This window comes from Ixodes scapularis, unplaced genomic scaffold (genome assembly GCF_016920785.2).
Source record: "Ixodes scapularis isolate PalLabHiFi unplaced genomic scaffold, ASM1692078v2 PGA_scaffold2__306_contigs__length_199485367, whole genome shotgun sequence".
Taxonomy (NCBI): domain Eukaryota; kingdom Metazoa; phylum Arthropoda; class Arachnida; order Ixodida; family Ixodidae; genus Ixodes; species Ixodes scapularis.
The window spans coordinates 78,300,438-78,323,031 of record NW_024609857.1 but is presented as its reverse complement, the minus strand read 5'-3'; the positions used below and the strand labels follow the sequence as shown (position 1 = coordinate 78,323,031).

Here is a 22,594-nt window from a genome sequence, read left to right as displayed (position 1 = left end):
GTGGCGCAGTTTCCGCAACATGGCGCAGGATGGCGCAGACAAATGCGTCTGGCGTAAAATGGCGCAAATGGCGCAGCCGTTCCACCGCTGCACGAAGTGATGTGACGCCATTTTCTCCGCTAAATATAGCGGGGAAACTGAATTGCTGTTGAGGACGCGTGGCTTCAATTTTCCGGCTAAATTTAGCGGGGAAACTGTAACGTCATGCGGCGTTACAGTTACAGCGTTACAGCGCAGTCTTTGGTTCACATTGAACCAAAGACTGCGCGCGTTGTATTGTGAGGCTCCTTTCGTACCCGCCTTGTCCTCCCTGATCTACCCTCAAGCAAAAATAAATATATCTCTCTGTACATATATATCTATATATATATTTTTTTTTCTTTCAAATTCTTTACCGCGATATATCACCAAATCAACATACCTCAAGAGCTGCGCTCTAATTTCACATTACTGTGAAGCGTAAACTCCTAATTTTTTTCTTGTACTTTAACAGGTTTGTAAGTTCAAATATTTGCGCTTTAAATGCGAAGATTTTTTTTTGTTTAACCTTCAGGCCCGAAGGCAAACTGCGTGTTGTATGCCGAAAATTTTAAAATGTGTAGTAGTGGCCCTGTGTCTACTGCGGTACATGTCGAAAGTGCAAAATTCCGCCTGCTTTTACTTCTCGGCGGGGATATCGAATCCAACCTGGGGCCTATAACAAAAAGTGCAAGAGGAGCTTCTTAACAAAGTTTATGTCGGCGTAACGACACTTCAAAACTATATCCTTTACGACGTTAGAGGTTTGAAGGTAAAACAAAACGCAACAAAGAAATCGCTTAAAATAATTCTCCGGTCAAAACCGGAGGTACTTAAGTGTTGGCGCTCGTTACTTCGAGGAAGCCTTCGTAAAGACAAATCTCACTTTTATTTTGATATTTGACATGGCCATGAAAGGTTTAGCTGATATTGGTACGTACCAATATTCATTAAACCTTTCATGAGCGTGTGGACGAAACTGCACCTTGAATTTCGCCAGTGCCAATGGCTGACATTCGTAGCCGCTGCGTGAAGTAACACAACGCAAAGGATCGTCGGATGGTCGGGATAACAAGTGTTCGTCGTTGGATGTCTTGTATCTTGTTTCAAATTATATAGTCTTTCAGCCTGTACCCAACTGAAATGCGTTTCTTATCTTGCAATTCCCACGCGTGTAGAAAAACGTCGCGTTTTGTAGTAGGATATTACTCGAAAACGGCCTTTAGCTTCGAGCAAACATATGTCGTTTCTCGCAAGCACAACTGTCACTGCCACTGATTTGACGAAAAAAAAACACGATTACATAAAGAAGGATGCAGATTTTACCTCTGAAACGGCATCTGGATTCATGAAGCGGCATATGGGTTCACATATCCGCGGATCAACTGGATCGATGATGCTGCAGCGGGTCGTTCCCTCGAAGGCGATACCCCAAGATCGAAGGCTAACGGTGAGTCGTTCAAAAAGCATGTAACATTTCTAAATCATCATTTGACTCGGACGACCTTGGTAAATCGCAGCCACGCTCCAGTTTCACGCGCGGGTCAAACAGAATCGGGCTTCACGCTTGATAAAAAATCAATTTTCGGCATCGTTTCAAGATGGTTGAGCTGTTGGTTTCTGTTTCGCTGCATAATCCAACTGATTGATCCAATTTGGGTGAGGAGTGGGTGGACCTAGTTGAATACCGGTGGCACAGCATTACACCTCAGCTTACGAGCCCTCTGTTCACTTAGAGCTCAGCTCGTAGCTCTCTTCTGTGAAATGATTGCTGCAGAAACGGGATCCCGATCTTGACGAGAACCGAGTGCTCGCGGCGACGACCCCATTTTAATCGTCGCTGCACGTCTCGCGGATCGCAGGTGCTGCCCGGTGGTTGTGGCACCCACCGCGCAACCAAAACATAACTCATTCACGAAATAAGTCGAGCACAGCAAAAATGAAGCACGCTGAAGCATTCGCCCTCAAGCAAACGACGAGTTGGCAATGCTCGCTTTGCAATATCTGAGGTCAGAACTTGAATGTTGTCAACGAAAGCTTAACACAGTTTAAGCTAGGATGCCGTTGGAGCAGTTTCATATTCAATTACTCACGCAGAAGGCTATATAACATTCAGATATTGCACAGACTATGCGTTTCGAGGCAATAACAATGAAAGTCAATTGTTCTCTCGAGCACAAAATTTGACGGGGCAATCCCTTTAATGTTTCCATCCCACGCGTTGATCTCCAGGCGCGCTGCGACGACGCAGTGAGGAAAGCGTGCCGGTCTAACATTTTTGTTTTTTTCTTTCCGGATGTCGATAAGGAAATCTGGGCGCAATCAGAAAATGGTTGTTCTGCATAGAAGTGTCTAGAAAGATTAAGAATAGAACTTACAACGTCATCGATCGAAAGAGCATATCGCTTTGGTGTGTAGCATCAGCAAAGGAATCGCCCAATAATTGCAAAAATGCTTTCTTTCAAAGGCGCCAAAATTTAAAGCAGCGTATTTTTTCATGATTGAAGATTTCATACCGTCGGTGCGCATTACTGTTAAATCAGAAGGAGTGCCTTTAAAGCTAGGCTTTGACAAGCTACTCACTGGGAACAAATGTTTACCTACGCGCCCGATGCCGACCCAGTAAGGTAAACGAATTAAACGCCCTTGGGCTATATCTGAATTCGCCTAATCATGATGTCGGAACTTTCTACCGCACTTCAGTTTTTCAAACGGATCAGGGTTCATCTGTGCATGATGCACGAATTTCCGATCGGACTTCGGCTTAGTCATAACAGAGCAGGATGGGTGGAAGAACTAGTGCTAAAACATGTATACATATTATTTCTGTTCTTTTTTTACAAAAAGAAAAGCATCGTGAACAAGCGGGATTACTTGTCTTCCGTTAGCGACTCTTATAATGGTGATATTTCTGTTAGCGAGACCTGCTTGTCAACCAAGGTACGTAGTTGCTGAATTTTAGGCTTTGAGAAACGTTTTCATTTATATCGTAACTATATAGAAGAACGAAACGTTCGTGAAGTGTTGATGGTCGTGTCAGACTGTATTGCATAGTTTCACGTTCGTATTGTATCGGAGCTTCGATTAACACGGGTTAGTATCACTTTATTTTGATATAAGAAGGCAGAGAGTGGTTATTAACTTTATCGCTTGGCGAAAAATTAAAGGTATGTATTTACATATATGTATGTAAATATATATATATATATATATATATATATATATATATATATATATATATATATATATATATATATATATATATATATATATATATATATATATATATATATATATATAATTGAAACCCGCCGCCCTACCGTGGGAGCGCGCTCGAATAAAACCTTTTTTTTCAGGCGTTTGATTTTGTTGTAATATGTTTTTTTTCATATGTCTTTTTACTTTTAGTTTTTGTGACGTCACGTCCTTCTCGTCCCACTGGCCTCTTACTGCTCTGCGCAGTCTAATGCCCTTAAATGTATGTCATCTCCTGACGAGGCCGATCCTCTCGGCGAAACTGTCGTAATACATGCAATAAACTCCTAGCATAGCAACTCCGCAAGTACGGATCTTTGACTTATTGCATTTTCCTGGTCCATTGTTCTCAAGTTACTCTGCCTAACCTGCATTTAACAATGGCTACCGGCCCCCGTATTGCAGAGCATCTATCTATGAAGTACCCCAAGTGCTCGACCAAGACCGGAATCATTGGAGACTCGCAAGCAAAATACCTATATCAACATTTCAACGCGTACTCCAGCGAGGCCCCCGCATTTATAACGTACAGCCGCGGCCGCTTCTCGGACGGGATGCAGCTTTTAGAACATGTGCCAGAGACTGTCCGCACTTTAATACTGCACATTGGAACCAACGACCTCGCCAAGGACGGCGCCCAAGCAAGCCTGGAACACCTCCACGAGCTCCTGAGCTACATTCGAGCAACGAGACCAGAGATTGGACCCATCTACATCGGCCTCGTCTTCCCCTGCAGTGCAAACCGCCGCCGGCGCTTCTCGAACCACCAATTTGTATGGTGGTTTAACAACCAAGTCACCAAATTCAACATCGAAGTGAGCAAACTCTGTCGTAGTGACTCGGGCACCTTCTACATTCACCACGCCTTCTCGGAGCTGCCAGCCCGACGCGTCCTTGCAGCCGATGGTCTCCACCCAAGTTTGGAGGGTGTAGCCCTTCTGGCACTTTATTATCAACAGGTCATCATAAAAAACGTCAACCAAGAACCAACAGGATGAGGCGACACCCCGCGAACTATCGGAATCCCCGATGCGGCCGACACGGGAAGCCATGCTTCGCCCAACACAGTGTCCTGTGGCACACAGTCAACATCCACCATGCCACAGTCGTTCGATGTCAAGTTTCAACAGAGGAAGAGCTTCTTGAGGAATGACCACACGCCCCCGCGGTGCAACCCAACTTCCCCAAGACAATAGGGCACCCGCCCCGAAAACCAAGACTGATCTGCGCCCTAGCGTTCCGGTGCAGAGCTCCGTAGAACATCCCCATCACCCCTCGACCACCGACGGGTACCCGACGCTCGCCGAGAGTATGACGCCCCAGCCACCCCTACGACAAAGAAGCGCTACGAAACAGTACAACCTCCGCAGAGCAGCAGCGCCAAGTCTCCGCCCAAAGGAAGATTGACCACAAATCGGCGAGTCCAGTTCTTCCACTCAGAATTACAGTGCCGTATTTCTAAAACTACGAAAATTATCCGATAAGCGAATCAGGCACGAGCTTCATCAATCAACGCTGCAGGTGTACCTAAAGGCAGGAATCACACCAAAAGGATTAACGCTCTCCCTCCCTCCCGCTACGACAAACCTTCATCAACACGACCGTGCGGCTTGGCAAAACGTTCTCCTGGAGGCCTCTCTTAAATTAGTACAAATTTCTATCAATCATAGCCAAAAACAGATAAATCAATTAACTGCTAGTACCACCGCCCTCCTCCGCTCGAATGACCCCCTGTCGACAGAGGAAATAACAAACTTAAAGGCGTTTGAGGAAATGAAGTACCGAAGTCTTATAACCACCAAACTACATAAGCTCGAACGAGACAAGGTTCCCAACCCCACACTACCTGCGCTGACTCCATATAATTATAGTAGCAATATTCAACCGCCCAGACAGCAAACGGCTGGTAAACAAAACATCACCGAACCTTGTGACACCGCAATTGTTAACTTATCTGAAATTACCTTATCATCTGACGAAGAAAAATTGCTCTCCAAAGGGCTAAACTTGCCCAGCAACAGGCTTCTTTAACGAATTCCAGTTACTCCGAGACCTTGATAATTTTGCAACAAATTTAAGATTGCGGGAATACTTCTTAGGCAGGCCTTCAAACTCTCGGAACACGCAACAACGTCCAAAGAGCAATTGGACGCCGAAACCTCATCGCAATGGCTGCCTCGATCTTTACATAGCCGCTGTACAAAGAAACATAACGCAGAAATACTATAAACGGAAAGGAAAACGGTACAACTTAACAAAATCGGAAAGGGATTGCCTGAAAACTCTGGGAACCAGGACCGATTTAACGATAAAGCCAGCTGATAAAGGGGGAGCAATTGTGATCCTCAACACTGTCGACTACACTCGAGAAGGATACCGCCAACTTAATGATCCAAAATTTTATGAGCGTCTTGAGGGGGATCCAGCGATTCACTACTCACGGACTGTAACGTCAAAACTGAAAGATCTCTTGGAGACAGGAAACATAACCCTTAACGAACATAATGTGATGAAACCACTAAATCCAAGACCAGGTCGCGTCTACATGCTTCCTAAAATTCATAAAACTGGTAACCCAGGCCGCCCAATTATATCAGGCATAGGTACAATAACCGAACCTATCTCCGGCTTTATAGACAAATTAATAAGCAATATTCCTACAACTCTCGATTCGTATGTCAAAGACACCACTCAATTTCTAGGAGAAGTCTCGGATATGTGCGTACCTAAAGGAGCATATCTGGCCACTCTTGATGTTTCTTCAATATACACAAGCATTTCCCACGATGATGGAATAGCTGCTCTAATTGACATGTACGAACTTCATAAGAAACCAGATACCCCGGATTGTCACGTCATTTCCTGTTTAGCAAGGCTGGTCTTAGAACTTAATGCATTGAAATTTAATAATAAATATTTTAGGCAAGTAAGCGGAACCGCTATGGGCACTAAAATGGCCCCCAGTTATGCCAACTTATTTATGGGAAAGCTAGAGTCCAAATTTCTTTCTGAATTCCCCCTAACGCCAACTTTCTACAAGACGTACATAGACGATATCTTTCTTATTTGGACACACAGCGAAGAAAACTGCTGGATTTCGTAGGCTGTTAAATTCTGTACACCCGAACATTAACTTCACTTACGCCTACTCTCAAACGGATACCAACTTCTTAGATGTAACTGTAAAAATCGAAAATGGTAAACTCTCCACAAATCTCTACCGTAAACCGACAGATCGACAACATTATCTTCATTACCAGAGCCACCATCCCCGCCATTGTAAAAACAGCGTCCCCTACAGCCAAGCCCACCGTTTCAAACGGATTTGCACGAAAGAGGAAGATTTTGATGCGAGCGCCCAGAACCTAAAAACAATGCTGGGAAAACAAAAATATCCATTACGTCTAATTGACGACGCAATTCAAAAAGCTAAACAATTGAACCGCGAGGACTTAATTGCGAACCGGCCCCCCAAACCTGCCCTACAACGCAACAATCTATGCCTAACTTACAGTACAAACTGTCCTAATGTAAACTGTATACTGAGACGGCACTATAATATTCTAGAACAAAGCGAACGTCTTAAACGTGCGTTTCCGTCCGTCCACGGTGTGGTCTACAGACGATCACGTAACCTAAGAGACTCACTTGTAAACTCTCGACTGAATTCGTCAGTGTCAAATGACGAATGCAAGCTGTGGACGAAACGGGGATGTCTGGTCTGCAAACAAATGCAACATACTAGCAGCGCTAGCAGCATACAGTCGCAATTCTGCTTAAAAATTCGAGGGAACCTGACGTGTGACTCTTCAAATGTGGTTTATTTGCTTGAGTGCAGTATCTGCAAAATGCAATATATAGGGCAAACGAAGAGAGCATTCAGGGAACGCTTTAATAATCACAAATCTCATTCAAAATCGCTCCCAAGCCTACTTCTTTCAAAACACCTTAGCCTCCCACATCATTCATTCGTTCGGGAAACTTTCGGTAACGATCCTTAAAACCGGATTTAAGTCAGACCGCGAACGGGAGCAGCGCGAATAGTATCTGATATTCCGATTCAACACGATCGATAAAGGCATAAATGAAAATCCAGGAACACTTGCAGCGATTAAAACGTTGTATAAGAATTAATAGGGAACACCGATGCTCACCCTGACCAGTGTTGCGGAGTTGCCACTCCGGAGTTGGAATGATTCCGGAATCATTCCGCATTTTCGCGACCCCGGAATGGAATGGGAATGGAATGGCGGCAACGGTGAGGGGAATGGAATGGGAATGGAATTAAATGCCTTTTGCCCGGAATGGAATGGGAATGGAATGGGCCAGGTTATTTATATTTTATTTATTTATTTTTTTACGTTCAGCTATACCGAGCCAGTCAGGGAGTCCGTTGTTCAGAAATAAAATGAGCGGGAAACTGCGAACCCGCGTAAGGCCCTAAGAGACTTATACGCAAAGAAAAATGCAATACAAAAAACAAGCATCAAAGTTAAGAACAGAGGGGGGAGGGGGGGGGGGTGGCGGTGGCGCCTTTCAACAGTGAAGTTCAACACATATCCGAATGCGTCTGCGCCCGTAATATTGCACGGCTCAAGGGTACGTCATCAGCCGACGTGAACGTGACCCACTGCTCTGATGATCCGACACCCAGGAAGGAGGCCAGACGTGACCTCACTGTGCAGACCCAGACTTCGTACACCTGCGGCTCGTCTCGAGCGCGCTGTTTCTCGGAGAGCTCGCACCTGTGCCGGCCATCTCAGGTCGCAATCCACGAGGTCTCTGTTTGGATGATTCTAGGCGAAACTTGAAGACTGCCATTGATGCGTTGGAGGCGGAGAGTCGGCAGGAAGGACCGTATCGATTTTTCAACCGTAACACAAGATAAGATATGCGCTTCAGGATGCTTCAAGTGGTCCACTTTTCTCAAGAATTCCAAATGCAACTGCCTGCATCGTCTTCAACGAGGTCACCTACAACGAAAGTACGTATTCTCCTTTCATACAGCAGCGTGGGTAAAGTTTCATGTTCAAGCCAACTCCTACAGATTCAAGAATACTAGCTCATCCTACCGTGACGTCATGGGATCAGTGCTGACAGGGGCGCCCTTATTGGACGGGGAAGTGTTGATGTTTTGAGGGAATTTATTTAGAGGTCGAAGTCTTTTCGCATCACTGGTCAGTCAGACAGGATGCCAGGGAAGGGACCTCGGTCAATCCTTGATGGAAGGTTTTTTTTTTTTTTAAATCTATTGACTTGAGGACTCTTCGTCCGGAACCACTACCTCCAGGGCGAAGTGCCAAGCTTGCGAGAAAGTAATTTCAGGACCAAAAAAAAAAAAGCTTCCACTTCAAACTTAAAGCCTCGTCTGAGTTGGCGCCTCCAAGAAATTTGAAAAACGTGTGGCATTATCAGTACTTATATTTATGCCCTCCCTAAGATGTATTCTTGTATTTGTATTTCCAAAAACATTTTGCCTCTTTTTAAATGCATTTCCGATACGTATCGCGATACATTTTTACAGATATATTTGAGACTTGAGTATCACGATCTTAGCAACTATTTTTATCTATCTCAGTATTTGTATTTCCAAATACAATTTTGACTATTTCTGCCCAACCCTGCAACACAATGCAGCTGTCAAGTGACACTTTTAACGTTTAGGAATTAGAGGAATGGAATGGAACGATTCAGCCATTCCAGGAGTGGGAATGGGCCCAGTGTCCCCATTCCTAGGAGTTGAAAGGGATTGAATTATCGAAAACTCTAATTCCCCGCGATTAAATTGGAATGGAATGGGGCTGCACGTTCCGCACTGACCAAGTGGCACTCTATTTGCTGGTGGAATTGGACCATTATTTTGTGTGTGTGTGTGTGTGTGTGTGCGCGAAAGAGTGAGCCTTCGACACGCGCTTCTGTGCACGCTGCGTCCTTTTTCGTCGGTCTACCCACTGATATGCGAGATCCGCTAATATTCAATTTTCTTTTCATTGAAAGACGAAGCAAATTTGCGCTTTCCGCGCAATGCTGTCCTGCTGCACACAACGTTACTCGGTCTTGACCCTAGCCATGCGTATTTACTTATTTGTATTTATTTTAAGCTTTACTTTAATGTTTTGATCTTTTCAATTTGTATTTTTAATTCACTGTCCGGTACGATGACGGTTTTGTGACTATCCGGGGGCATTCGCCCAACCCTCCCCTGCGCCCCCCCTGCCCCGCGGTCTGCTCCTTGCTCCCCTCTCCCCTCTCTTCCGCGGCGTGCGGCGCCCAAGGGGATGCGGGGTGACCGTCGCGGAGACGGACGCCCACATCGGCTTAGCCTTACGCGCAACTAGTGCCGAAGATGTCGTTCCAGAGCCTGTGCCGTCCGTTTATGATCTATTGTACCCACCGCAGTGTCGGAGATCTCATATACGCCTCTTTAGCCTTGAAACCCGCCGCCCTACCATGGGAGCGCGCTCAAATTAAACTTTTTTTTTTCAGGAGTTTGATTTTGTTGTAACATGGTTTTTTTTTCATGTCTTTTTACTTTTAGTTTTTGTGACGTCACGTCCTCCTCGCCCCATTGGCCGCTTACTGCTTTGCGCAGTCTGATACCCTCACATGAATGTCATCACCTGACGAAGCCGAGCCTCTCGGCAAAACTGTCGTAATACATGCAATAAACTCCTAGCATAGCAACTCCGCAAGTACGGATCTTTGACTCAGTACATTTTCCCGGTCCATTGTTCTTAAGCTACTCTGCCTCACCTACATATACTGAAAAACCCTTTATTTTCGGGGCCCCTATTTTTCGCGAATCGGTCACAGAGGACATATCGCGGCCACTAAATTTCGCGGATTCCAGAGGCCTGCATTGAAAGTCTTGAAGACCGAAATTTTCGCGTGCCTTTAAGTTTCGCGAGTTTTTCAATTCGCGATATTCGCGAAAATTAAGGGCTCGCAAACATTAAGGGTTTTAGAGTATATTAGAGGCGTGTGTTATCGCCCTCCCACTGAAGTAGCAGTTTTGTTATGAAACATCACGACGCAATAACGCAATACTTTTTCTGCTTCCAAACGCGCTATTATCCCTCCATCCTCCTCGTCAGATAGAGGTACTAACCTTAGTTTCTTGTCTTCAGAATGTGGTGAGTTCGCAAATTTTTGTGCCTCGATTAAAATTTTTCACTAATGGTTTCACACCCAACGCACATAGATGTATCAATTGTTAGACCTGATTTTAACAACATCCCCGCACTAATCTCTAAGATAACTCAAATGCCTGGTCTCACCGATCATTCTTTATTGCATGTTTCATTAAACGTACCTACGTGCTATAAGTCTAAGCAAATTAAACAAAGTTATGATTACGCTAGGGCTGATCTTAAAGCTATCAACAACGAACTTGGCTTTTTATATAGTTATGTGCACTGCTTTAAGGAAAGCTTGGAAGAGCGAAACTAGGTGTTTTCTCAAGGAAAGGTTTGCATCACTAATAGGCTCACGCATGTCTCTTCGTACCAGATATTATTCTCCCGAATCGCCATGTTACAGCGTGACGCTCAAAACACTCTCAAACAAAAGAAACACCTGCTTCCAGACGCCAAGATTTCTGGAAACGAGCAACGCTGGATATATACCATCTTGCGGCTGAAATGCACAAAGAAGCAGCCGACAAGTTGTAAAACTCGTTTTTTTATATGCCTCTACCAGCCATGGCACTAAACAATCCATGTAAATTTTGGAACGTTATTAACCCCGCTACCAGTTTTGGCGTCAACCTTACGGACGCTGAAGTTGAAAAGGCTAGTGATTTATGTTTTTCTTTTTTTTAATGAAGTGTTTGCCAAATCTTTTTCTAAGTCCGTTATGTCTTGCCCTCCTGTTTTTCATGCCTGTGAATGTTTACCAATGTATCCCGTTATTCTACACCTTAAAGGACTTGCTAATAGTATTGCAAACATGAAATTATCTTCAGCTGCAGGCATTGATAACATCAATGCTGAATATTTCGATATATTGGAATTTAATTTCTCAGAATTATTTTTCAAATAGCTTGAATTATGACTAGTAGCAAAAGAGTGGAAGGTGGACAAGATAAGTCATCTTCACAAAGGTGGCGATAAAAAAAGTCTTTCTAACTTTCGTCTTATATCCTTAACAAGTATTCTATGGAAAATCCTTGATTCTGTGATTCACTCCCAAATAATGAACTTTCTGGATTCAAATTCGTTTTTACTGATCACAATATGCTTTTAGAACGTATTTTCTATGTAAAATCCAGTTCCGAACATTTATTCATAATCTTCACATCACTTTCGACCGGGGATCTACGATTGACTGCATATTTCTTGATTTCTCAAAAAGCTTCTGACAAGGTTCCTCACGTGCCTCTTTATAATAAACATCGTAACCTTAACATTGATCCAAGCGTCCTCAATTGAATAGAATCCTTTCAACAAACCGACACCAATTTGTTCAATTCAATGGGACTAATCACACATCCTCAACTGTTCACTCTGGAGTTCCAGAGGGTTCGGTGCTGGGTCCGTTTCTGTTTCTTATTTATATGAAAGATATTCGGATGAAGGTTTCTTCTTCTATTAGCCTTCTTGCTGACGACTTTATTATTTACCAAAACATTTGCTAACGACTCTGAGATTTCTGCTCGTCAGTCTGATATTAACAAAGTGTCTCAACGGTGCGATGTCTGGTGTATGTAACCTAACATCACCAAATGTAAATCTATGAGACTCTCGTCAAAATTACACGTTCCTTTCATACGTCATTAATAATTATCTCCCCCTTACTGCACCGCCCTATACATATCTCGGTGTTCATATAATCAATGATCTCTCCTTGAATATTCATGTCGACTACTTCACTATCATTGAGGTATTCAAGTGTTGGATTCCATCAAATGAAATTCTTAGCTTGCGCCGCTTTAATAAAAACTTCGTCTCTATAAAACTCTCGTTTGTACCAAACTTGAATATGTCACCCCTGGGACCCCCGCATCCCCCCTTCATCTGCAGTAGAATCTACTAAAAACCGCTTTGCTAGTTTTATTTTCTCCAACTGTCACCGCATATCTAGCGCTACCACCATCAAATCATAGTTATCATTGCTCAATCTTCCACTTCGTAGAAAACTATCTCGTTAAGTTTGTTCCACAAGTTATCGCTCTAACCGAACTATTCGTCACGCACAAAAAACCTCCATACAATGTAAGCACGTTCCCACAGCCATCGTCAAAATTACTGACACTGATGATTTTAGCGTTTAGATTAACATTTTTTTTAAATAGTGCGTCGTAATGTTTTTGTGTGTGTTGTTCCCTTGCTATTGTTTCTAGAGTGTTATTTTATATTAAACTCACTCCTCTCTTTAGTGCCCTCGGGCCCTGAGAGAAAAATAAAGTAAAATAGATGAAATGAAAATGCTTACGGTATACTGGCAATTAATTTATACTCTTGAATACGCAATATATGATAACCTATTAGTTAACCGTTGATAGGTTCTATGATGCATACATAGAAAGCGAAAATTACTCATTGCCATTATATTGACGCTTCAAAATATTAGAGGCTAGAAACAATGATGTAAACGAAGACGTATTAGAAATAAATGCATATATAGCTAGCCCACCTTAATATCTTAGTACAGAGAGACGAGCTGGTAAACTCGCATTCCTATGAAAACCTGTAATCGAGGAGCAAAAAAAATTGAGCTTACCCCTTTCTTAATTTTTTCCAATATTTCATGTACCTCGGCCTTGAGCTTGTGAAATTCAGACATCTTGTAATTACCACAAAAGGCTGCATAAAAATAATACTGTTGTTACCTTTCGTTTTTTCTTCCCGACATTTCTTCTTGTTGGTTTTTCTATTCTTGAAACTATCAATATGTACGTTATCAGATCTTTTGTTCGGCTTGCTTTTGGTTGAAATAGTAGTAGATCAGACGGGAACCCCATTTCGCCAATTCAAACATTTTGACGAATCTCATCTTAGAAACTGTGTAATGCATATATATATATAACTGAGAAGAAAAAACCCTTAGTGAAAACAGCAACAACGGACGATTTAATCTTCGACGTTTCGGCCGGAGTCCGGCCTTCGTATATATAGGTTCTGTAATGTCTTTAAATACGCTTTTACATCAGAGTTAACATATATATTACGAGCGTATCTGTAACTTTCCAAGAATACTTCAATGGTGCACCTGATACTGGGACGATAGACTGCGCTCTTCCGATAGCTCAGTCAAGACCAGGGTGTTGAATCGGCAAAGCGCGCCTCGTCCAGCATAGTAAGCAAGTCGTGTGCTCTAGATCCTTGTATTAAACACTATTTGTGCTCTTATGTATTCAGCGCACAAAGCATAAACATAGTACTTTATAGCAGAATATTGTATTTCGCGCTCCCATAGCTACATTACGTGAGCTGCACATCGTCACCACACACCTTGTCAATATCAAAACGCGGTTTGGTCCTTGAGAGCAGATTTTACTCCGTATATTCACTGTTTTTCAATAACGGTTCATCCATAAGGCTTTGCAAGAACTCTAAAGAAATACACAGACTGCAGTTTCATTTTTTTTAATATAGTGCCGTCTCACCCACCCTTTATTTAATGCAATGCATCTTTTTTCGTTTAAAGTTCTGGATTTATTTTAATATCGAGAAGGAATTTTTTCACGCCTCCAGTTAAACCCGTCCATAGAGTCAAACTGGGAGGTGGTGCTGGTGTATATGATTGAACGCGACTTTACCCTCCCAGAAATGTTACAGTAGAATATATTATGGTTTAATGGGCGGAATAGGTACTATATTTTTGTGTGTAAATATAATTTTTTAATTTATTAAAAGCTAATGGATATGTGAGCAGGAAGTTTCTGCGTCTCCGAAATATATAGCACACTTTGTTTTGAGTTAAACTCATGCGCCCGATTCCGTGATGCCGTAAATGTCTAGGCCGCAGTCCAGAAGACAAGAGACGTGTCACTGGCAGGTCATATCAGGAGACGTCGAGCCAATGAGTCAGAAATTTCATGCACCGAAAACTAGGAGCTTTGCTACATCTTCTATACAACTAGGAATGCACAATTACCGGATTTAAAAAAAAAGAACGAAAAAAGAGGATACAAGTTTTTTTTTTTGTCCCCAAGAATTATGGAACCATTTTAAATTTTGTGTCAGGAAGAGTAATCCAGCAATAATTTGAAATATACGAATATAGACCAATAGCGGCAGGTGTTTTTCGCTAGCTTTTGCAGTGATAATATCACCTTACATTATTTTCAAATGTATAAAATATCTTCCTCAATTGTGTAGATTTTTTACTACGCATCTTTCAATAGCAATACATTTTCTATTATACTAAACGCTGTACTGGGTTTACTGCAAGGGTGAACTTGCAACAGCCGTCTGTCAATCATGATGCTGTATTCAACAAAAGTGTGTACATATAGTGGGGCTGTAGCAAAGGTTCGGTTGCGTGTGATACCGGACCCGTGGTTTTCGCTCACAAAGGGCGTGATAATGTATTAACCGGGAAATATGCGATAGACGACATAAAATAATGTTGTCCTCACGTACATGAACCCGTAACGAACAAATATCAAGCAGCACTAACTATTCCCTTTTGTTTTAAAGTTTTAAAATCTTTATTTTGATATATCGTTAAAACTTCTGACCACCCTGCTGCACAATTCAAGCTAAACAGCATAACAGTGCTCACTTGGTGGATGTTTTTAGGACAACGTAAGCGGTTTAACGACATATTAAAGCAGCAGACAACCACAAGCAGTTGTCTTCCCTCCTTATTTCTCTGTTGCTCCGTCATCGCAGCGTTTTTCACTTTTTTTTATTTTATGAACTAACACAATATTATATGGTATTGTTTTTTTAATACTCCACCTACACTGTGAACGAAGTGAAGTATGGTATGGTTACTTTTTTGACATCACGATTTATGTTCTTTTTACCATATCTAGAGGAAATATGATCACGAGGCTCGTTAATATTTAAAATCAGTTAGCCCCGAGTTTTTTTTTCCTTCCTCTTGTGCTTTCTATGTCAATAGTGAAAAAAAATGAGAAACAAAGCTTTTATTTCAATTAAAATATTTCTTTCCAGCCTAGGTAGAGCTACGTGCTCGGTACAACCTCCGAGATGTTCGCTTCCCAAAACGTTCGACAATTTGAATAAACAGCGAGCACGAGGAGTCGTTTAAACTTGAGCAGCTAGATTTTGTTAAGCCTTATCTTTGAGTTCATAGTTTTGCAAATGCTCTGCCTATAAGGGAGCATGTTTCCCGTTCTCGATGCTTTATTTTTGCAGTGTTCTCTTCTGTTTCTGTCAGTATAAAAATAGCCGATAATAAAATTTCTAACTTTCATAATAAATGTGCTTCAAGTTTGGTGAAACTGAGACGTTTGGTATACAAGCTTTAGGGCAAGCGAGAACATACAAGTAATTTAAGAACTTCCTTTACTCTGAAAACATTGTTCATAAAGTGTTTCTACTCCCTCCCTGTTTGGGCTATCAGTGAAAAGTTTTACTGGGATGTTTTAAGAGGTCTGATGTTTAGTTTAAGGCACAAACGGCCTTAGATAGGGAAGAAACGAGACTGGCTGCGGTACCATTAAATTCCGCCACCACACACATATCTTTTCCTGAGGGAATTTCTGACTTAAATGCACGTCGAATATCCAGCACCCTGCCCACTGGCCTAACAGCCCTTTGTGATTTGTAAATCTTTGTTAAAATGGAGCTACAAATGAAAAAATGGCGCCGTTAGTCTATTAATGAGAAGAGGCTGAGAACACTAAAGCAACAACCTTTAATGGCTAGAAATAGTTAATCTAATTTTTGTAATCCTCAGACGTGGATGTTCATACAGAGCCTTACGTTAAGTAGCATTAACAATCTGCGACTAAGATATAATCTACAAGTTTAACCATAAGATATGATGCACATATTTTTACTTAATACTAGCAATCCGTTGTAACACAATTTAACTTTGTTTTATTCTGAAGTTGCGATTGGAAAATGACCTGCCAAGGTTATTTCCATGACCATATATATTTATTTTTGATTCTTCGTGTTTTCTTGCCTGATGGCTAACATTTTGTACGCGTCTCTGTTGAGCACTTTCGACTTTACGTGTCGGTGTTCAGTGTGACATAATTCCTGATATTACGGAAAGCCATCTTCAATATTAGGAAGGCACTGTTTTATGCATTCAGCCGCCGCGTGTCATATCAGATCTGATCACATGAAGAAAATCAACCAAGTTCTCTGTTTACATTATCGTATAGAAATAAGGACTACGTTATCCATTGGCTCCTGAAGCACATGACTAAACTACAGATATATTCGTCGTTTTTTTTTGTTACCAGAAAATTTAAGCCTGTATTCTTCTTTTACCATCAATGAACACCCGTGGGAATCATTTTTGATTGGAATAAAAATAAACAACAAAAACAAAAACTCGTGGGGTAAAAATACGAAGTACGCGCAGGAAGCGTTGTGCACTTCGTTCTAGTCTTATTTCAGTTCTTCGTTGTGTACTTCGTCTTGTCTCTCGCGTTTATTTTGCGTTGTTTATTTTCACCGTTAACATGTACCACCGACTACCCCAACTTTCCACCGCATTGAATGTTCTATGTTTTTCGAGAATATTTTTCTTTGGTTCACCTGGTCGCCATCTTTGTTCAATTATATTAAATAGACGTGTCAACGGGCTTCGTTCATCGAAGCCATAGCTGTTGTTAGAATACTAATATACTATAGGATCTGGGATGGTTTAATACGGCGTTGAGTTGGGGTGACTGATATTATTGCACTAACCAAGGAAATGTTTTTGTGTGAACAGGCGTCCATACTCGAGCCATAAAAGGACATCCACATTGTTCATGCCGTTAACTATGTATATTTTGTTTTTGTTATGTATTTAAGAAAAAAATGCGCGTTGTCGTACATAGGTTATTAGCACAACACTGAAGAAATGTTTTATGTGCAAATGTTTACACAGAGCTTAGGTTGATGTACAAGTCTTAATCAACTTTATGCATTTCTGTGGTAACAAGAATATCTCATACGATCACCCCGCATTTCTTTGTCACTAGTATTGATTTTCTTAACACGATGATAGACTACCGGTATTTTAATTATACCTAGTTGAATGCGATAAGTTTGTTTCTCTCTTACAGCGAGTTTATTGCTTGAGAAAATAAACTTTCTACGCTTTATCATCGAGCCATTAGGTTGTTTGTGATCGCAAAATAAAAAAAAAGTGTATTAAATTGAATTGAGTACCAATTCCGTGTTGCATCGGAAGAAAACCGAAGGCGGGTAACTTCGAAAGAGGTAAAGGTATACGGCTATTTCTGAAATCAGAAATACTGCTTCCGGCATTGCTAAATTTGCAACAAATCGCGAACTAAGGTAAACAAAATTGCACATTTTTCTTTCAGTCTTAATTGACTAGACCAATTCTAAGTGTGTTATTTACCATACTATCTAAAGGCATCTAGGTTCAATCGAAAACAGTCTTACCTTGTTTTGCCGAATGAAATGCGTCCTTGGGAGAAATCTTTCGAAAGGCGAGGTCCAGCTTAGCTGCTCGGGGAAATTGCGTTCCAGACGGCGCTCCCCGAGCCTCAGTTGCATTCCAGTTGGCTCGATCCAATATACGCAAGAGGAGCTGCTCATCGTCGAATGTCTGAATGTCGTCGTACAGGACACCTGCGTAAGAAAAAACAGTGCACACGATATTCAGTTCAAACGAATTTGAAGTTATGGGTGTTGGTTGCACAATAGAAACTTTCTTAAAATATTTGATATTCCTATCTAGATAAATATTGTAAAATGTCATGAAATGTCGGCATTTGAACGAACTAAAGAAATGCCTGCGGTATCACAATTAGCTTCGATCACTGTGATGTGCTACTTCCTGTGTCAGTGCGGCACGTGAGATGCCTCTCAAAATCCGGTGTCAATCAGTTCACCCGAATAACGTTTCATCAACAGATCGTTCCATCACTACGCGATGTTTCATCGTGATGTTTTCATCGACCAATCTTTCATCGAGAGCTCAGATTAGCTTTGTTTTTCTTCTAATAAGCTGCATGAGACTGTCGCCGCAAAGCGGCGTGTACGGGTCGGTCAGTTGTGTTAAAAGTTTTGTCATTAGTCGCCGCGAAGCGGCGTGAGCGCAGACGAGGGGCGGACTAACGCACACCCCAATGATACACGCGTAACGAAATGTCTCTACAGCTTGAAATTCACATAACGAGTGTCGATGAAAGATCGTGTCGACAAAACGTCTGTCCATACAACGTGTGTACATAAATAATTTGTCCACGAAACGTCATTCAATGAAACGAGTTTTTACAAAATATAGGCACCCCCAAAATCATTTCTTTCCAATATGCGTGAAACCTTTATATCCCGAAGCTTTAGCGACTTGGCGACGGTTTGGCTACAGACGACGTAGTTCACATTATTATATATATATTGATTTTCTTGATCTCGAGATCATATTAAATTCCTGCGGAAATCGTCACGACTCATTTCAACGCATATTTATTAATTCGTCTCAATCTTCACTGCAAGTAACCTCTACAGACTGTTTCATTAACCGACAGTGCTACTGTCTCTGTCTTAATTGATCAGTTTCTATTTTTTTATGTTTCCTAAACGTGCAGTGTTTTGGTGATGGCATCCATCTCACCTGAATAAGTACTAATATGTGATTGATTGGGTTTCTAGAGGCTGCTTATAATTCAGACTTCTCAGAAATTTGAGAAGAAACTTCTTATTACAAAGGCATTTCGTTTACTTACAATGTGAACTGGACCATTTCATACTTCTCATTTAAAAAAGCAGAACGAAAGCTATAATATCCGCGACATTCATTCACTTAATCAGAAATATTCGATCAAGGAGTGCTCTTCAAGGTTTGCGACGACGAATGGCACCTTAAAATGTTAATGGTGTGTCCTAAGAACGGATATTGAGGCAGGAAACCGCAACCGATTCTGTGGTAATAATATCTAAAAAATGTTCGCCCATACCTAATCAAGAGGTTGCATTTTGCAACTTATTTTTTTCAGAATACAGATGAAAGGCAGATAATAATAAACGTTCAACTGTTAAATCAGAATATTTACGTATTGAAAATTAAGAGGCATGGTTTCACTGGCACAAAACTGTCTGGCCCAGGATTCAAGCTATCATATTCTGTATCTGCCTTAATAATAACGAAGCTTATCATGGGCACTGAAATGGGAAAAATTAGAGCGCCATATTTACTTAAGTTTTAACTATGTACTGATTGGTACTCATAATACGGAGTTAAAACAACACTACAGCAGCCAGATTCTTTAGCTTCAACGTTTATTGAATTATGTTTTCTGTGTGATTGGAGAGACAAAACAAGACAAATACGAAACAAGGCTAGCAGGCTAATTATCAAAGATGTAAACTTTCGTCGAAATGATCTGCTGGATGACTTGCGACGTGCCACAGCGTTTCGATTGCTATCAGGCGAAATGTGTTCTGAACACCCGCAGTGAAATGAACATCACAGACGTTGTAAACCAGGCTATAGTTCCTTGAACGCATCAGTCATTCTATGTAAATTATTCATTCTTGATTTAAAGAGGTACGGTTTGGGCCATGGCTAGCTGACCTGGGTCTTCGTAGCGAAGGCTCCAACGTCTGAGAAGTCATACCAGAATTGCAGTAGTGATATTATTTTTGTAGTCTAAATTATTTTACAGGTCTCCAATGACGTACACTTGTCGAAACCCGGTCGACCACAGTGTCCTTCGCGAACGCGGACCAAGGTGCCCATTATGACTTTTTTAGCGCGTAAACTACGTACTGCAAGAAACGAGGGTAAGGTGAGCAATAACTCAACTTCATTGAAACTGCTAACTGTTTTACAGTAAAGAAATAATAATTCTTAAGCTTGTTCATCACAAAAAAAGATTTGCGGAAACTTGGCTTCGAAAATTAGAGGTAACTTATACATTTCTAAATATTACTTAATTGACTATCATGTTCTGCTTTTTATTATTTTAGCCTTTTTGGAAACTCTAGATAATGTTTGAAAAATGCTAAAAGGAAGTTTGGTTTGCAAATAAAATGCTACGTGATATTTGTTTGTGAAGATGATCTTTTTGGTCGCGCAGTGAATATGAATTTTCAATGGATGACTGGTCCAGATCACATTAGATTTACTAAAATGCTCGAAATCTACATATTATACTGTCGATTTTCAAGTTCCTTGTCGCGTTACCAGAAATTTTACTGTATTTTATATTTCATTTATGTTCAAACTCTGACCACTGTCTCGTATGCCAATTTCGTTTAATACAATCGCGTCATCTAGCTTGGACATCTTCACAGATCTCCCAGTTTTTCGCCGGAACTTGGCAAGTCTAGTTGAAAGTTGAAACTCTATTACATTTTGTGCGAAATGTGCGATCTATTTTTAGTCATACTAATTTGTACAATTTAGGCTGTGCGTGTGCTGTGTTTCTTCTTTTTGTCTTGTGTGCGCCAATGTGAAGACCCGCGTGGTTGTTTTTGAGGACATTATATAAACAAATTATTAATATTATACCCCCCAACCTATACGACGGACATCTACGAAGTCCGAAGGATGGGCCGGTAATTTATTTATATTAAATACAATATATCTATTTAATTCAAATCTAATGCAGTTGCATTTGTAAACTCAGTCACACAAACATTCTGAGGAATGGCGCTTTTATTCTTAGTAACAAAGACCAGTAAGCGAATTGCTTAGCTAGAAATTAATGTTGGTCATATTTTCGCACGCATGCAGTAAATTGTTTTCGTCTAGCTCTTCAGTCTACGTTATCCGTGGTGTTCCAGGGACAATTAGTACCTTATCGCAGCTTTTATAGTCCATTCATATTCTGCTCTGTCAGCAATAAAAAATCCTGATTCTTAAATTTAAAAGACTAGTTTTATATGCAACCTAGAAGCAAGAAATATTCTAGCAAAATACGTTCAGAATCTTTTATTGTAAATTATAGTGGTCGCATACTTATTTATATCTAAGCTGTAACTATAGGGGGTTTAAGAGCGAGATATCATAACCATTGTTTTGTCATTGTACCGCCCGTTATTTATATTTATGCTTTCTATTCTCGGAGTAACATTCCTTAAGATTCGCTCCTCTATTATTATATGAACGGTACCGGGCATATTTCAGGGAATATATTGGCGGTCCCTAAAACTATCAAATAGAAAAGTAAAACAAATAAAACATTGCTTGACGCTTCACGACCAAATGAACTGCCATTCTGAAGTCAAGCACCGTGTGCCAGAGAACTTTGTCGCTCAGAGAAACGAGCGGTGTGTTTTCTTTTCTGCCCTAAGTAAAATGGAGAGCCGGCACTTTAGTGAGAAAAGGAATGGCAGAAAGTTTGGGGGGGGGGGGGGGGGGGGGGGGGGGGTAAAAGCCACTCCTTTCAAGTGCGTAGCTCGAGTTTGCTGAGCGAAGACAGAAGATTCTAGTCACGCAGAAGAAAGACCACACACTTCGGAGCTTAGGGTTGACATTACTCGTAATCTTTCTCAGGAAATTGTTTACTTTATTTGGAACTGTCTTCGCCCTGTGGTCAAAGTGCTGCCTAGTAGATAAACCAAGTTTTTTTTGTTTGTTTTTTTTATCTTCCATTTACGTCTATTATTGGTAGATATTAAAGATCGCAAGGTGTTTAGTGTGTGGTGGTAGGTGCAAGGGTAGTAATATTAAAAATAAATAATCATAATTTTTGCTTCTGCAGGTGTACTATTAGGTAGATCAGTGTCTGTCGAAACCAGTTGGATGTATGTTGGGACAGTTCATGAGTAAAATATTTCCCCCTTATATGTAGTTCCCGACTCAAGCAGTGTCAATTATTTTTAACTAATTTATTTGTACTTATTTTAATTGTCTTAGTAAGTTAATTATAAAGTATTAAATATTAATAATAATAATAATAATAATAATAATAATAATAATAATACATTTATTTTCGAGGACTATACTCATGAAGCTGTCAGGTTCGTCAAAGCCGACATGGGCTTGTGTGACTGAACCCTTTTGGGTAGAATTGGTAACATAATCGGCCAAAAAAAAACAAAAAAAAAAAAAACGTTAAGACACTAGAAGTTCACAGTAAATGTCTTATTATTTAAAACATAAATTATTAATAATATTAATAATTTATGTTTTCTTAGTGCCACACAAACCTTTCGAGCCTTTTGTGTCGCACTGCCAGGTCCTGTTTACAGAAACACAATTT

General features: G+C 40.9%; 1 protein-coding gene across 3 annotated transcripts in view; it reads right to left on the bottom strand.

The window, feature by feature from the left end:
* LOC8027838 (glutamate receptor ionotropic, kainate 2) overlaps positions 1-22,594 on the bottom strand; it is a 319,417-nt gene that overhangs the window by 277,311 nt on the left and 19,512 nt on the right. For all 3 annotated transcript variants that reach the window (XM_029994322.4, XM_029994323.4, XM_029994324.4), the window contains exon 2: positions 17,823-18,011. In XM_029994322.4, coding sequence (XP_029850182.2) covers positions 17,823-18,011 — 189 coding nt within the window. The remainder of the gene's footprint in view (positions 1-17,822; positions 18,012-22,594) is intronic.